The 17714-nt window shown below is 36.6% G+C and overlaps 1 protein-coding gene across 4 annotated transcripts; it reads left to right on the top strand.

The window, feature by feature from the left end:
- The first annotated feature begins 398 nt into the window (after positions 1-398).
- mindy4 (MINDY lysine 48 deubiquitinase 4) lies at positions 399-11811 on the top strand. 4 transcript variants are annotated; one of them, XM_065246720.2, is made up of 18 exons: positions 400-721; positions 1055-1174; positions 4641-4843; positions 5076-5211; positions 5362-5597; positions 7043-7101; positions 8193-8290; positions 8370-8486; positions 8615-8703; positions 8950-9051; positions 9132-9195; positions 9278-9343; positions 9890-9957; positions 10048-10111; positions 10305-10466; positions 10553-10733; positions 10839-10914; positions 11675-11811. In XM_065246720.2, the coding sequence occupies exons 1-18, from the start codon at positions 659-661 to the stop codon at positions 11721-11723; spliced, it is 1953 nt and encodes a 650-aa protein (XP_065102792.1). In that variant the 5' UTR covers positions 400-658; the 3' UTR covers positions 11724-11811. The 4 variants fall into 4 exon arrangements, 3 of the variants coding, with proteins under 3 accessions (XP_065102792.1, XP_065102790.1, XP_065102789.1); XM_065246718.2 differs by having other exon boundaries at positions 4932-5211; positions 8615-8697; XM_065246717.2 differs by having other exon boundaries at positions 401-721; positions 4932-5211.
- Positions 11812-17714: the final 5903 nt, after the last annotated feature.

Genomic DNA, 17714 nt, shown 5'->3' with positions numbered 1-17714 from the left:
TTCACCTAATAACTTGTGGTCATATCAAAATTTTTCATTTTATTTTATAAATTGGAAAAGAATATTTACCTACTCTCCCACTTCCGCTAGCCTGTATACTTCTGTATGACGAATTGCATGAATTTACTACTGATTTGTTTAATTTACTAGTATTTGCTAGCTGTAAATTAAAAGCACTTAAATCGCTTAATACAAATATAATGTACAGTAAACATTAAACTGGTAGCACTTCCACAGGGAGGCGCAACTGTTTTCACTCTTTCATGACGCGTTGCGCAGACGGTTGGCGTATGACATCAGAAGTACCACGAGATTAATTCGAAAGCCGTGGTCTCGCGGTAATTTAGTGTAATACCACGATCGATCTGCGCAGCGCTCCAGGAAGTCGAACACGTCTGTCTGCTGGTAACTATAGAAACAAGCCAAGAAGCTAGACCGCTAGTTAGCAACATACTCCAGCAACCTTTATCTCATATACCCTCAGAACAAAACATAACGTTAAAATGTCTATCCCGAAAATGCTTTAACGGCGTATAGCTATAACATAATAAACTGTATTCGATACTAGTGAAGTTTGTTGTTTACATCGCATGTAAGTGACTTGTTAGCCTGCTACTGTATCTCATGCAACGGATTTCTCGCTGCTGTGTTGTTATCCATGATGGGAAAATATGTGGAAGAGGTCTCTGTGTCTCTCGTACGGGAATATCTCAGTAGAAAGGTTTGTGAAATAAGTTATTTTCTGTTTATAACGTTAGTTAAAAAGCCAGCAATTTACAGCAGTAGAAGTGTAAACGTTGTAGTTGAGTTCACTGGCTGCCTAGTAAGGACTGGCTATTGGCTAAATTTAAATGATGTTTATCTTTCCTTAGCTACAACTCTAACTCCGACTTGTGTATTTTTAGACATGTATTTTTGTTTTGTTTTTTTGGGGGGGGGGGGGGGGGGTTCTTTAAACAAAATGTTAAGTGCTCTCTCGCTTTGGATAAGGCGTCTGCTAAATGAGGTGTTTTAAATGCCTTTGGTAGCAGTATAATAAAGTTTACTTACTTAGGGCCTGAAGAGAACCATCTCTTGCATGGATGAAGAGCTTCCACGAACTGATTCAAGCATCAATAACAGATCAGACCTGCGCAGAATACTTCACCTTGAAGGCCTCTACAAAAAGAATAAGGTATGAAACATCTGGCTTTGAAAGATCAAGGATATGGAATAGCAAAATGGTGCTGCTGAGTCCCATAAGAAACAAATGACAGATGAGATCTCTAATATCTCAGTTTTTTCTCCTAAACATCAGTGAGATCGAACGGAGAGCAACCTTTTGCATTTTAGATATTTCTCCTGCGAAAAGGACCCAGAAATCTTACTAACATATCCATTAATAGAGTTTGAGATCCCAACAATGTCACAAACTAAGCTCAGATTTGCCCAGTCTACAATTGTAGGTCAATATTATTAAATATTTTAATATAAGCTTAAACATTTCTCATCAAATTTACCCATAACCAGATTATTTTACCATTGTGTGCCCCACCTTGGGGAAGGTGTATCCCTTCGCTGCTCCCCAAAGAAAAGATCTCAAGTGTAAAATTTTAATTAAACAAAAACATTAAATTATACAATGTAGTGCTGTTGGTGGTTACTAGCCTTATTTTTCTGAGTTTTAATTAAACTGAATTTATGATAAATTTATAGAGAGTTTCAACAGTAACAACATAAACAAGCAGCTTTCATAGAAAACTTATGGTAAACTCTGCTAAGAATAAATAACAACAAAGTCCCTCTAAAGTAGTTTATTTATATATTGTAAAACATCGTAATTTAACTAAGGCCTAGTTCTGGCTTTAGCTTAGTCTGTGAAACTGGGCCATAATGTATTGTTATAATTATCTCATCTTCTATGCAAAACTAAGTTTAAGTTTAATGATACTGAGAACTCTCCTGAGCTGTTAAAGGGATAGTTCACCCCAAAAATGAAATTTATGTAATTAATGATTCACCCTTATGTTGTTCTAAACCCGTAAGACCTCCGTTGTTCTTCGAAACACATTTTAAGATATTTACAGTTTATGACCCGTCATTATAAACCCTTCATTATATTATGTACGATATACTCTCCATTAGGGGTGGGCGATAAACCGGTAGACAAAATTAACCGGTAGAAATTTGTCAACCGGTAGAGATTTTGGACTATCGTTTCTATCGAGGTTACGTGCCCACGTCACGCTCCTGTGCGTGTGGTCGCGAAAACGTAACGTTTGTACACGTATTTAAGCACTGCAGTTTTAAAACAAGTTATTTTAAGCCATTGAAACACAGACAACAGATCTGTATGCGTGCGTTCTTTCTGTGTGTCAGGAGCGGACAAGTCGCGCAACCGCTGCTCTTTCTGTCTGTGAGGAGCGCGCAAGTCGCGCGACCTCTGCTTATTAAGCTGGTGAGCATTTTTCCCGCTTTATTGGCCTTAAATACACATATGCGTCAAAATTCCCGTCTTTGCAAGCATCATCATAAACACGACCAGTAAGGTCTTAAGAGAAAGTAAACAGCTAAAAGAGAAAGCGCATGTGTAACAGTGTATTGGATCCGGACTTTGGTCTTAAAGGGGAAGTTACCTAATTTTGCTCCTGTCTGTCACTCGTGTTAATCAAACAGCATTGAGAAAAAAATCTCTCACTGCTCCTGATTAAATCACTTTTCTACCTTAAAGTGACACCATGTAATTTTTCAACCTTCATAATACATTTTCAAGACCCTTGTGATAGTACATCGACTTTAAATAGGTTGAATGACATGTCTACCATAGCCTGACGGGGTCTGTATCACTTTTACTCGTATTTTAAAACTTAGGGTTTGTGGTAGTAACCAGAGCACAAAAAAAAACTACAAAATTCGACTGCTTTACGGCATACGTCACTTCCTCCACACAATTTGTTTTTAACGTGAATTTTGCTGGAGGCTACTTAATGAGTGTAGAGAGCAGTTTCTAACATGTGACTCTGTGGCACAGTCTTTAGTGTCACAGACCTATGACACAGGCGACCCGGGTTCGATTCCCCTTTAAGGCAATTTTTTATATAAACTGTTGATTCATACATAAATGCGATGTTCTTTATAAATTACGGCGATTATATTGCATATAGTTCCCTGTATTCAGATGCTGTGTTCACGTATTTACCTTTCTTTTTACTGTGTCTATGATATTTACATTACAATCCAGGATGCTATAGCACTCAAACTTGCTCACAGTGTAAAACCAAACCCTATTCATTCACCAATCAGATCCGAGCGTTTCTCTCTTCTCTCTTCCTCATTTGCTGCGTTCCGCTGTCACTCGCGTGACGTATTACAAAGCGGCAGACCTAAACGCATCGGTTTACTTGGATTTGGAGCGATTTTCACACAAAAAAGAGGAATAACGAGCGCCATTGCGGAAAATCCTGGTGGCGAGGGAGAGAGAGCGGATGCAACAATATTTGTTTGGAAAAAGGCAAGGAAATACGTCTGGTCGTTTCTGAATTGGAAGGCTGCAGCCTCCGGAGGTCAAATATGCAGGCTGCACACGTCATCAAGCCTGGGTTATTAAGGTAAACTGAGCATTACATTCGCAAGTCATAAGCATACTGCAACAATTTACGATTAACTAAGTATAATAGTCAACTTTGTAATTGTTAATATTGTGAAATAACAGTCTTGATGACGTATTAGAAATACGACATCCGGAGGCTGCAACCTTCAGATTGAGAAATGGCTTCTGCCACGACGAGTTCCTCATCAGAAAGTTGTAACATGACTGCGTTTCTCCCTGTTGTCTCAAAATGTTGATCGTTTAGCATTTTAAATGTTTAGTTTTTAGTTTAGTTTTAAGGTTGGCCAGTTCCTTTCCTTTGCGACAGTGCTGCGGCGCTTGTGGGCTCTAGGGGCGCTAGAAGTGAAAAATACGTGTCTAGCACCCCCTAGTGGCCAAAAGTTTCATGGTGTCCCTTTAAATAAAAATATATATAGGCCTATACATACATGCATAATTATTTATTATCATTCTTATTGACTGTGTATCTTCAGAGAGCTTGAGTTTTGTTTGTTTTTATCTTCTTTCTATGCTTGTATATGTTTTTTGTGAGAATTATGAACATTTCTATGGTATTAAAGATTTAAACCTTATTAAAACATAAAAAACTCTACCGTGATACATATCGTTATCATGATATAAAATTAATTCTATCGTGATAGAAGATTTTGGTCATATCGCCCACCCCTACTCTCCATGTCCAGAAATGTAATAAAAACATAATCAAAGTAGTCCATGTGACATCAGTGGTTCAGTTAGAATTTTTGAAGCATCGAAGATACATTTTGGTCAAAAAATTATGCCTTTATTCAGCATTGTCTTCTCTTCTGGCTCTGTATACCGTACATAGGTTTTCAATGGCGGGTCAGAAAGCTCTCGGACTAAATCTAAAACATCTTAAACTTGGTTCTGAAGATGAACGAAAGGCTTACGGGTTTGGACCGATATGAGGATGAGTCATTAATGACATAATTTTCATTTTCGGGTGAACTATCCCTTTAAAGATCAAGCTGTGAGCAATAGAAATTTCCTTTGGTGTAACCACACATCATCAAATGCATTTGTGTTTCAGACTGAAGAACATCCCTTGAAGTCAATGTTGGAGATTATTGTGAAGGAGAGATTAAATGAGGGAGACAAAGCCAGAGCACATCACCATAGTGACAGCCAACCACATCCATCAGATCAAACTCCATCCAGAGCTACCTTAGACGTGTCTGACAATGTTAAGCAAGATGAACGTATTTTGGAAGGACTGCATTATGACATACCAAGGTACCTCTTGTAATGTAAACCTACAGTAGTGTCAGTTTAAGCTTTTTAAGCCATGTTGACAGCAACAAACATTCACTTTTTTTAACAGGTTATCTGAAATCAGCAGTCTGTCTCAGGTCACTGGACTTTATCGAACACCACCTGATAAAACCAAACAGATGAGCAAAACCCTTCCCAGTTTCGCTGTTCCCCTTGAGGGGAGCGATAAGTGCATGTTTTCTTTGTCTTCTAGCCAGGATAGTCTCACAACTGAGATTAAAGAGGAATTGAACTCGGAGAAAAAGGTTCCAGATCCCGAAAGCCAGAAGAACAGAGGCAACAGAATGAGACGAGGCATTATGGCAGGTCCAATAGCCAGCTCCTCACAGGTGATGCATGAAACCATTCATTTACCTTGATGCTTTCTTATTTTTTATAGGTTTGTTAAGGTAAAGACTGTTATGTTCTATACTACACACTACCGTATCTCTATAAATGTGAAATATGGAAAGCACTGACAATAATTGACTTTTTCATAGGAAAGTAACAGAAGACGTCCATCCCGAAAGGCATCTGGGTCTTCATCTTTTAGAACAACAACTGAGGATTGTAAAGACACAACAGGCTGGACTAATGGTTTCAATACAACACATATAAAGTCTAATCCTTCAGCCTCTCCTGAAGGGGAAGGCAGCATGTTTTCTCATTTAAATAATGGAGTCTTGGGTAGTAATGGGCTTGAGAAAATTCCAGGAGTCAAACCTCAGCATCGCCTGTGAGTTTTATTGCCGTTTTTCTTAATTTTAGAACTAAGTTGGTTTTATCCGATCTATTTTCTTTATCCACAAAATACCGGTGAGATGCAGAGCTCTAAATAAAATAAAGTCATTAGTTACTCACCCTTATGCTCTTCTAAATGAATTTCATACATTAGCACAATCAAACTTTATATACTTTTATTCAAGGGATTAAAATGAATTCGATTTTTAATTCAAAAGTATTTATATAGCACTTTTCACAATGTTGCATTGTTTTAAGATTGTAGTCGGACCCTCATATTAAACAGAATTTACAAAATTGACTACAGATTAAAAGAGTGTCGATCTTTTCACATACAGTAAGGGTGAGTTAAAGAGATAGTCCAGCCAAATATTTAAATTACCCTATGATGTATTTCGAGCAATCCGAGATACACGTCCATCATCTTTCAGGCGAGCACATTTGGAGTTATTTAATCAATGTCCTTGCTCTTCCAAGCTTTATAATGGGAAATATAATTCTATAATGAATAAAAAACTGGGATCAGGAAACAACTTCTGACTTTAAACCCAAAAAAACTGCATTAACCTCCTAAGAGCTGGTGTGTCAACATAAGTGGACATCACATTTTTTTGTTGTTTGCACCATAATACTTAATTCTGTGTAACTGGAACCTGTTGTACACAAACGTAGATATTACACTGCTTCATGTTCAAAGATGAATATTTGATTATTATATTTATTGGTTCTTCCTAATAGCTGGAAGAAATCTAAAACTAAAACTTGGGTCTTAGGAGGTTAATCCTTCACAGAAGTAATCCACATGGATCCAAGGGGTTAATAAAGGTTTTCTGCAGGTAATCGATGCGATTTTGTAAGAAAATCATCCATATTTCAAACTTTATGAACTGTAATAACTACCTTCCGGTTACATGGGTACGTTGCGCAATGACCCACGTGAATCACGTGAGTCCAAAATGGTGTCATTACCGGAAGCTAGTTATTATAGTTTATAACGTTGTAAAATATGGATTTTTATAACTCCAAATGTGTTTGTCTGAAAGAGGATGTATCTCAGATTGCTTGAGGGTTAGTACCTCATGGGGGAATTTTGATATTTGGATGGAGCATCGCTTTAAAGAGGACAGAGCTAGGGTTAGAGTTAGGTGAACTATGCGTTAAATGAAAAATGTATTACAAAATTATTATCTTCAGAATCATTCAACCATGATGCTAGGAAATTAATAGTAACGCAAAATGGTTAAATGGTTTCTTATTTTTTACCTTGAGTCGTTAAAGCTGATTTCAAACAATGCATGATTAATAAGACATTATGGCTTTTGGCCATTAAATGCTATTCACTATATATTAACAATGAAAAAATGCTGTTGATTTTCATGCTCAGCTGTCATATATCAATTCTCAAGTCGTAATAATTGACTTTTTATTTTTTCCCCTCAGGAAGAATTCACCACCCAATCCAAAAGTGGATGAACTCCATATGTTGGAAATGGTTTTAGGTAGTGTACTTAAATTTTCTAAAGTTTAATTTTGTATGTGGAATTAAAGCAACACTATGTAGTTTTTTTACCTTTAAATAATCTCTGTAAAATTATTTCAATGATAGAACAACTTTTAACACGACAAATTGTACTGTTGCTGCAACCTGAGCAGCCTCCTAGCTGCTACAAGCACACTCTGAAAGTGGCGGTGGAGGGTAGGAAACACAGCCCCGCCCCTCCCCCTGCATGCAGAAGAGTGTCTGATACCAGGCACTGTTGCGCTTTCAACCACATGGGGGAGCTGTAAGTCATTTTTACATGGAAACTACATAGTGTTGCTTTAATATATCAAATGTTGAAATTTATCAAATATAAATTTCAACATTTCAACATTACTTTTCCAAAACATTTAACTCATTAATGCATTTTATAGAATTCAAAAACAGTAGTTAAATTGTTAGTGTTTTTAGAACCTTAAAGGGACACTCCCCTTTTTTTATATGCTCATTTATTTCCAGCTCCCCTAGAGTTACACATTTGATTTTTACCGTTTTGGAACCTATTCAGCCGATCTCCGGATCTGGCTGTTTCACTTTTAGCATAGCTTAGCATAATCCATTGAATCTGATTAGACCATTAGCATCGCATATGGCGTAATAATCAAGGACTTTGCTGCCGTAACATGTTACTAAGGGGACTATTTTCGGCTGCTGGGTAATATCATTGTGCCTCCTGCAGCCATGTTACGGCAGCAAAGTCCTTGATTATTACGCCAGAATGAGAGTATAGTTCCTAAACATATCTGCCTGGAAAATCCCAACTCTTAATTTTCTGTTGGTTTTAGTACACGGTGTAACTACAGAAGAGTCAAGTTTAAAATTTTAAATTGCGTGATGCTAATGGTCTAATCAGATTTAATGGATTGTGCTAAGTTATGCTAAAAGTGGTAGCGCCCAGAGATCAGCTGAATGGATTGGAAAAAGGTAAAAATCAAATGTTTAACTCTAGAGGAGCTGGAAAGGAGCATATTTTCAAAAAAAGTGGACTGTCCTTTTAAAGCATGCTTCAAAATATCATAAAATCATGAATAAAACCTTTTAAACTTACAGATGATGTCGAGAATGAGGGGAGCTTATGTGATGTTTCTACAGCATCTGGAGCAAAACTTAAGTTGCACAGGACTTCCATGGACCAGATTACCGCTACCGTGAGCACAGTAGCCTTCTGCAACCATAATCTCTGTTACATCAACACTCACAATCTGAAATAACATTTTTCTAATTCAGGCTCTGAAGAAGATCCTTTTCGGTTCTCCTATTGCTTGTTTCACCGAGGAGTGGAAACAACAGAATTTTACCTTTTCAGATACTCTTGGTTTAAAATATGGAATTATACAAAAGAAGGTACTCTATGACAGTTATGTGGTTTGTCTGTAATAGTGATAGACTACATCAATATACAGCGTTACATGTCACAGTCGGTATCAGTACATTTGTCCCTTGTGTGATGGGTTCTGTGTTTGCTTTGCCAGGGAGGACCCTGTGGGATACTTGCAGCAGTTCAGGCCTTTGTTTTACAGAAGCTCCTGTTTGAAGAACCAAGCAGTGACTCACAGTACGAGTATGTGCCAAGCACCAATAATTTCCTGGCTCGTTCTGTTGTTTGTAGGGATTAGGTATTATTTTCAGCCTAATTACTTGAACGCCCGTAAAACATAATGATTTCAAGCTTACATTTTTGACATATTTACATCCTTGCCATTCGTTTTCATAAGCCAGTGGAGTTTAGGTCAGTCAGGGTTGCATGAAATTGTGACATTGATTTAAAATAAGTTGCCTTTTACCCTTATTTGTTACATTTCAACAGGATATTGGAGGTATCAAACACTGAAAGGACCAAATGTCTATATCTAGCCTTGGCTGACATACTATGGAGAGCCGGAGATATGAAGAGGGCCACTGTAGCAGTGTAAGTGTGTCATGCACTTTTTAATAATAATAATATTATATGAAAAAAATCGTTTTACAATAAAGTGCATGCCCATATAGAAACACAGGAAGAAATCTATTCACCCCAATTGGGCGCTACAAATCAGATGGTGTTGTAGAAAAGGTAAGGGCATTCTTGATTTCTACCTAAACTTTTGTCTTTCTTCTATTAATTTAAATATTTGTGCATTTTCCACATAATGTAGATAACATGTGTCACTGTTGACACCTTGGATGATCTCACATCTGTTCTTAAGCAGCATGTTAGACAGGTAAGTCTTTTCCTGGGTGTCTTACACACTTCATGTATGCATACTGTCTTTTAAATAAAAATGGGTATACAAAATTAAATCATTTAAAGGATAACACCACCGTTTTTCAATATTTTACTATGTTCTTACCTCAACTTAGACTAATTAATACATACCTTTCTTTTTTCCATGAGTGCACTTTTAATCTTTGTACAGCGCCTCGTGAATGTGTTAGCATTTAGCCTAGCCCCATTCATTTCTATGGCTCCAAACAAGGATGAATTAAGTATGGTGGCACAAAATAAAACTTTTGTTTGGAGCCATAGGAATGAATGGGGCTAAGCTAAATGCTAACACATTTAAGAAGCGCTGTACAAAGATTAAAAGTGCATGCATTGAAAAAAGATAGGTATGTACTAATTTACCTAAGTTGAGGTAAAACATAGTAAAATATTGAAAAATGGTGGTGTTTTCCTTTAAGCAATAGGTATATTGTTTATATTATTACATTACAACTTGAGGCATGTTATCATGTTATGTTTATGTTAAACTTTGTCTTCCTTATAGTTTGAGACGGGTCCCTTTGGCTGTATCCTACTCACCATCTCTGTCATTCTCTCCAGAACTATTGCGGTGTAGGTTTCCAGTATTGACTCTTTATGTTATTGACTTAGATAGCCGTGCCAGTATATTTTATATATATTTTATATATATGTGTGTTCTAGTGTACAAAGTGACATGGATGTGCCAACCTCCACTCTCATTGGTGCTCATGGATACTGCACACAGGTTTTTAACATTAACAATTTGATGAAACATGAATGCATGTATGAGAGTATCATATTACTGTTTTAGATCAAACAGCGTTGTTAACCCATGGATATTATCAGTATGCTTTCACTACTATTATAATTTTTATATCACTATGTTATGACACAGTTCACTTATGAAGTCTTATATTATGCCTCTCATGTTTCTTAAGGAATTGGTGAATCTTTTACTTTGTGGACGGGCAGTTTCAAACGTCTTTGATGATGAAATGAAGCTTGATTCTGGAAATGGAAATCTTACACTTCTAAAGGGAATTAAAGCACGTTGTAACATCGGGCTTTTGTCTTTATTTGAGCACTATAATATATGTAAGGTAATAATGCTTTAAATGCTCTACAATATAAATATACCATACTCGTGTATCTGGTGCTAAATGTAATTTTCACTGTCTTTTTGAAGGTTGGGTCTCACCTGAAAACTCCCAAGTTTCCAATTTGGGTTATATGCAGCGAAAGCCATTTCAGTGTCCTCTTCTCTCTCTCCGAAGAGCTGGCAGCTGACCGCTGGAAAAAGAAAGAGTTTGATTTGTATTATTATGATGGGCTGGCCAACCAGCAGGAACCAATTAGACTGACAATCTGTGAGTTTTTAGTTTAGGTCATTGCAATTTTTTAAACACATACCTTGTGTACACTTGTTCAGTAAGTCTCTAATGCAAGTTACTATACTGTATGTCTTTGGACAGATCCAGATGCCGCTGCTCAGAATGACAATGCGGACAATGATCTCATTCCTCCGTTGGAGCTCTGCATCAGGACCAAGTGAGTTTATTTATTAGTGCCTACATTTGCATTTACAGTATGTGTTTTTGGCAAATGTTTTTATTCAAAGCAACATGCAGTGCGTTTAAAGGTGCAAAAGAGGATGTTTTTCGCCGACTGAGAATCCAAAAACGGTTACTGAGTTTTTTAAATGAGCACATGCATAAGAACAGCCCCCCCCCTCCTTCACGGCTCATTTCTAGGGAACGCCTTCCAAAACTCGTGCACGAATATTTGAACACGAGTGTTTGTTTATCACTGGCATATGCTGTGTCGCGTCAGTGGATTCATTATGTGAAATGATTTGATAATAAACAAGTAAGACGTTAAAACGTTAGATCAGTCGACGCTACTCCCATTTCATTTCTGTGTTTAGTTACTGGAGAGCGCACGTCTCTCACAAGGATCGTAATGGCAGTGATTGACAAGCCAGAGGGCCAATTGCTTATGCGATGACCGCATGAGCAATTGGCTGATGTTTTTAAGGCCCTATCTTGTGCACAGATGACATATATTAATATTATTACTTTCAGTGCAGCTAATAAATAGTCTTTTATCATTTAGTAAAGACAGTTTCAAGTAATATTGCAAAAATGTATAAAACAAACATCCTCTTTTGCTCCTTTAAGTTATACATTATATACAGTATGTGTGCTCCCAAGTGCTTTGGATTTATGATTTGTGTATTTATTTAATGTAACATGTCAATTTTGTAAAATATTAACAATGTGTTGATATAAAACTTTTAAATGTTTTACAGATGGCAAAATGCATTGGTCAGCTGGAATGATACTGATCCCATTCTCTAATAATGTGCTGTGTGACACCAGTGTGATTTTATTACAGTAGCTAAACAAACATGCATTATGTTTTATAATTAAACGATTTTGGTATTTATGTTGTTTTATGATGCCTCTGTAAAATTTTCATTTGCCATAATATTTCTTTCTTCTAGTTGAAGTATTATTGTTATTTACATGTGTTTTATTTGAATACTGAATGTTTTTTCAGGGGTATAGATCAACTTTACGAAAGTGTAAATTTCTCAGTTTTCCAATCACTCAGTACTGTGGACCCCCTAAACTGATGATGTCTGTGCTCCTCTTATTTGTTTTGTACCACTATTTGCATTCACTTAGTGATATAGTGTCCATGTTACTCCATGGACAGGACAACATTCTGGGGCGGTTTCCCGGACTTATCCTAGTCCCAGACTAAAATGCATGTTGACCTGCCTTAATGTAAAAACACCACCTCAATAAATCATTGAATGAATTGTAAATAATATGATTTTAGCTTTGTTATTATGGGGTTTATTAGTTTTACATCCTCTAAAGTGATGATGATATAATAATTAAGTATGGCTTAATGTTTATTAGTTAACTCTGCAGTTAAGAGTTACATTGAATGTAAAGTATAAAATATATTTATTTTTGCAAGAGATTTGTGGAGAGGACAAGAGAAGGAATTTTGGATAAAAAAATGCTATTATTAACCATTTCAAGGACCGAGTTTAGATCTCTTTATAGGTGATTATTTAGTTTATGAGATTAGTTGACAGTTGATTGCAGGTTTAATCGTTTGTTTAAACATGTTAAATATCTGATGCTGTAAATCTGTCTTCAGAGTCTTGTGTGCATGCTGAATATTATTGTTCTCTGTAACCAAGCACTCAAACATAATCAATGACTTAACTTTAAAAGTATTCCTAAAAAAGACTCTTACTTACACTGTTAATAATCTCTTAAATTATTTCAGCACATTTATACTGTCAACATAATAATAAAAATAATGCATTTAGCAAACAGATCACACAAATATTCAAAGCATTCATTTTCATTGAGCAATAACCACTATTTGGCTAAGATTAACACAACTCCTGCCTGTTACACGAAGATGCCTGGTGATCATTAAACATCTGGGTTTAAATCAACAAAAATATGTGTGTTACGTGTGTTCCTGGTTCCTTATTGATGTAGTACAAAATGTTTCTTTGTCAACATGCCTAAATTAGTGTTGAAGTTAACATAGTCTGAATGTTCTGACATGATAATGACTTCTTAATTGTTCTGTCAGCATTTCTAGGAACAAAAATTATTGGCCACCAAATTGACTTAGGCTGAAGGTGGTAGTTCATGTACACCCCCTTCATGTATATGTACCCCAGCTGTCACTGAGACAGTACCCTTTAAAAAAGGTCCTACGACCAATTAGTTGCAGATAAATGTACAAATACAACATACAAATGTAAACATTGGGTGCCAACATGTGCATTTACTAATATGGACCTTTGAGGTGCTAATATAAACTCCTTGCGTGCAAAGCTGTACTTTTTAAAAGTAACTAAGACAATTTCTTGGTAGTGCAGGTTCTTATATTCTGGTCCAAGCTGGGATTTAGTTATTCAAGTGACCTGAACCCTAGAGGTCACATTATTTATGGATAATGCTCTTATGTGACTGTCTTTGGAATATGCCGGGACTGAGGATGGCGAATCCAGATTAGATTGACCAAATTTAAAAACAAAATATTGTTAATGCTTATACATTTTTGACCTCAGCACATGTTGTTTTTCTGCTAAAATCAACCATATATTGCATCAACAGATTTTAAGTGCACATCCATCTGAAAGAACTGGCAAAAGTATATCTCAAAACATCTGACTGTGATCAATAAATCATTCAGTTTGATCTGTTTTACTTTCTCATAGCTTAAATGCACCAAGACAGGACTGTGGAACTCAGATTTACTTTCTTACATTTATTTGCAAACAACTGTTGCAGAAACAAACTCACCTACTTGGGCCATATGGGTATACAATTCCTTTTGTTAAAATCTATATATTGGAAACGGTATAAAGAATATTGTTGTATTTTGTGACTTTTGTGTCATATTGAGTGTGCATTATATTGTCATTTTAGTTGAAATATTCAGTGCATTATGTGTTAATTGTCAATGAAACAGTTACTTACATTTTTAAGTAAACTGAGCACCAGCTTTCCTCAGACTGTCCTCAGGGTGTCTCTGTTGTGCTATGTAAACACATCAAATGAACAAATCTTGATCTAATAATCTAAATGCTGATTTATACATAAAATAATAAAACTCAAAGTGTGTCCTACTGTGAAACATTGAGTTCGCTTTAAACTGATGTTAAATGGTAAAATATTGCAAAAAATTACCCAAGTATTTTATAAGTATACAGTTAAAAAGTCTCCCATTTATCTTCAGGGCCCTGATAGTGGAACATGGAGATGTCAGGGTTTCTCAGGGGTATGGGGGGAGACAACCCCCCAATAATAAACTAGCAATTGCAACCCCTCTCCAATATTTGATAAAATTTAATTAGCCCATCTACTTAATAGTCAAAATAATTACACGATAATTATTTCCATCATCAGTTCTGGTAATTTTTAAATTGCAAAATAAGCTTTAAAACATGAACAGGGAAAACATTCATGTCAAACATGATTATGTGATAAGGTTTTTTCGGTTCTGGTCATTTTAATAAGCTACAAGTACAAACATGAACAGGAAAAACATTAATATCTCATTATTCAATTTTTTTTTTATTATTAAGCCTTATTATTATAAAATTATAAATCCTTAATGACAAAATTAGTTTTCTTCAAATGAGGTCTCACTATTATAGGTGCTGTTCTTGCCTTTTATCAAAACTCGTCTGAGGCTATAAGTCATTGCAATGGATCTCAACCCTTTTGAATTCAAGGCCACAACAATATTTGAAAGCCCCAACTAATTTCTACTCAATTTTATAACTAAAAATTTATTTTCAGTTGTTCTTGTATTTTAAATAATTGTGAGTCATCTTGGAGGTTTGATAAAGGCCTGGCCCCCTGTTTGAGAATACTGCCATATTTACTGTGACAGGTGAATTACCTGCATGCGGTGTATAGTTCCACCCAGACTTGTCTCATCATTATGCCTTCATTGTTAAAGAACATTAAGATCACAAGGGAAACAAGAGCCAACCAATGGCTCTTAATTCATCTTCTCTGCATCAGAGCTGTGATGTACAGCCGAAAAATGAGTGGAGGTGGAGAAACATTTGCATGCTTACGTGTCAGGAAGAAGACCTGGCAACCTGACATTTCCTGAGGAGAAAAGCGACTTCTACCTTTTGGACCAATGAAACAAGAACAGAAGGACTTTGCACTGAAGATCAAAAAGATGCCTACTAACGGCACAATGTTAACTAGTTAGAATAGGAACTAAATTAATATACAATCACATGTTAAAGGATTTGTTTGAATGGCTCGGGCTTGAGTGTAAACTAGTTCATATTCATGATTTGTAAAATCAAATTGGTATTAGTCATAAACTGGCAAGCACAAAGCTTGGCCCTGCCCCTCTCTGTGATGTACAAACCCGAGAACGCCAAATAGATCAAGGGTCTTTTTTTAAGAACGAGATGTGTGGGTTTAAAGGATATGAAATCTGCTATAAATAACAGGACTTTTTTAACATAAGGGCCTCTAGGATCATCTAATGGGATTAAAATGTTTACTTTGCAGAGTGTTGCCTCAGAGGCGAAATTATGGCATATGTCTTGTTCAAACATTTCAGTCAAGCCATTTTTTCCTTTCATCCTTTCCCTGAAAAATCATCTCGCCTGATTGGTTCCTATGATTTTAATGAGAGAACTATGCTGCTGTAGACTCCACAACAGTTCATAAAACCACAGTAGCTCAAGTCTTGTATTTCAGCTTCATGTCTATTCAATTGAACATAGATATTTAACTGAATCTATACTTTTAAATCACAGGCTTTGAACGTGTGAACAGTTAATATACTGTTAGAATGTACCCATGCTATCACTGGGGCAGCAGCCTACCCTTTAAAAATATCCTAATATGATATGAGAACATTTGGTAACTTAAGATACTAATATGAGGTGCAAAGCTGTATTTTTTAAATATACTTTTTTAATATATATATAATAAATAGTGTGTAAGGCTAAACGAAGTTCAACAATGGAAATCAAGTGCCAAATAATTATAATGTATTCAAATTGACAAATTGCCAATTCAGCACATGTCAAACGATGTCTGCATGATAACGTTTTTCTTTTAAAGTATTTACACTTTATTTTAGTGTAAATACGTTAGGCTTAAGGATATAAAATGGTGTAAAAAAATGTACATACCAAGGATATAGACACTTGGGCAAAAAAGTCTAGTATTATTATGACGTCATCGTATACTTTAGCTTCTGTAGAGGGTATGCATGTGACGTCACCTTCGGCGAAAGTGCCAGCGGTTACGCCCACTGAGTGGCAAAAGACAGAGCGGCAGAATTTGTGTACAATGTGAAATCAGCGAAAACACAGAAAACGCGTCTAAATGGGAAAAAGCTGTTGTGCGTATTACTAACAGATTTAACAAGAATTCGGAGATATCATTTTACAGACTGCCAAAAAACACAGAAAGGAGAAGTAAATGATCGTCCATGCAACGTCCACTGACCACAGGTGGGTTGACAATTTGCTAGGGTCACTAGTATCAAGTCCAACTAAATTTAATTTTTGCTGATAATTGTCAATTACACTGACATTTTCGCGGCCGCCGCAAACAGCCAGCCATTTTCCTAAATGTTTTGCGGAGAACACCACAGTAAGTTACCGCGAGAGCGATTTGACAGCAGACTCCTTCGTGTGATTTCTCGAATCGCTCTTGCGGTATTTTGATGTCATCGGTGAAGCGCTTTTTTATTAGAAAAAAGAAAAACAAACAAAGGCGAATTAAGTGCGTTCCATCGAAGTTGTTCGAGCGAATGATGGCGAGCAAATGAGGGTGGTAACCTAGTAACCAACATTAAACAAAACAATGCACTCGTGGAAGACAAGACTGGGGCATGTTCAATCTCACACCGGTGCGCAACGTTTTGCTACGGTTTCCGGGTTGAACGACATGTTTCCTGGAAACTGTGTGCAACGGAATGCAACAGGTTTTAGAAGCGTTTTCTCTTGTTTGGTGGGTGTGTCAGAAATGTCAGCCCAATCAGCGTCAAGATGTATAAAACCACGCGATAGTAAAGAGACAGCTCTCTCAATGGGTTCAAGTTGGAATGTTGTCTTTCATTTTGGACAGCAAGGTCAGTGATTGTAACATCGAGGGTATTTTACAGTATTAAACACACATTTATAACGATTTCATCAGGCTTTAGAAACATTTAAAAAAGAACACAAAGAATGGCCTCTCAGCTACCGTAGTTGCAACTCTTGCGTCATCACAACAGGGTGTTCAATGCATCACCGTTTCTGTTTAATAAACGTTGTGCAACGTTTTGTCGGGGCTGAACGCAGCCCTGGAGATAAGACTGCATGTAGTCGGGGCAAGTTAAATTTAATAGCAGTGCAGCTTTATTTGCCAAACTGAATGCTGTGCACAGAAGAAACGCAGAATTTTTGCAGGCACTAGCAGCACGGCATTTAAGGCGACGTCGAGCCCCATATATGGTAAAGACAACTTCAGCGGAAACAGACGGTCAGTCCCGTGGGTTTTGTTCGCTGCCTCGGAATTTTTTGACAAATGCGTTTCTATCTCCAATCATTATTCGCATTTTATTTTTTCACAAAGTCAAAAACAACCTTAAGCTAGCGTAAAAACTTTTTGTCGAATTAAGGGATTTTTCGAAACTTGGCGTTTCCATCACTCATTTTTGATGCGATAAACGCGCATAAAATGATGGTGATGGAAACATGGGGAGCCGCTAAAACGTACACACATATGCTAGAGACTACAGAGCGAATAATATGCGCAAATCTTTGATGACAATAC

This window comes from Paramisgurnus dabryanus, chromosome 11 (assembly GCF_030506205.2).
Source record: "Paramisgurnus dabryanus chromosome 11, PD_genome_1.1, whole genome shotgun sequence".
Lineage (NCBI taxonomy): Eukaryota > Metazoa > Chordata > Actinopteri > Cypriniformes > Cobitidae > Paramisgurnus > Paramisgurnus dabryanus.
This window is presented reverse-complemented; position numbering and strand designations above follow the sequence as displayed.

What these genes read in the sequence shown, in the direction of transcription:
- mindy4 (XM_065246717.2), top strand. Translation starts at nt 659, where the DNA reads ATGATGGGAAAATATGTGGAAGAGGTCTCTGTGTCTCTCGTACGGGAA. An exon ending in CTGCATTATGACATACCAAG is followed by an intron (nt 4,844 to 4,931) that starts GTACCTCTTGTA and finishes TTTTTTTAACAG; the next exon opens with GTTATCTGAAATCAGCAGTC. An exon ending in ATGGAATTATACAAAAGAAG is followed by an intron (nt 8,487 to 8,614) that starts GTACTCTATGAC and finishes TTGCTTTGCCAG; the next exon opens with GGAGGACCCTGTGGGATACT.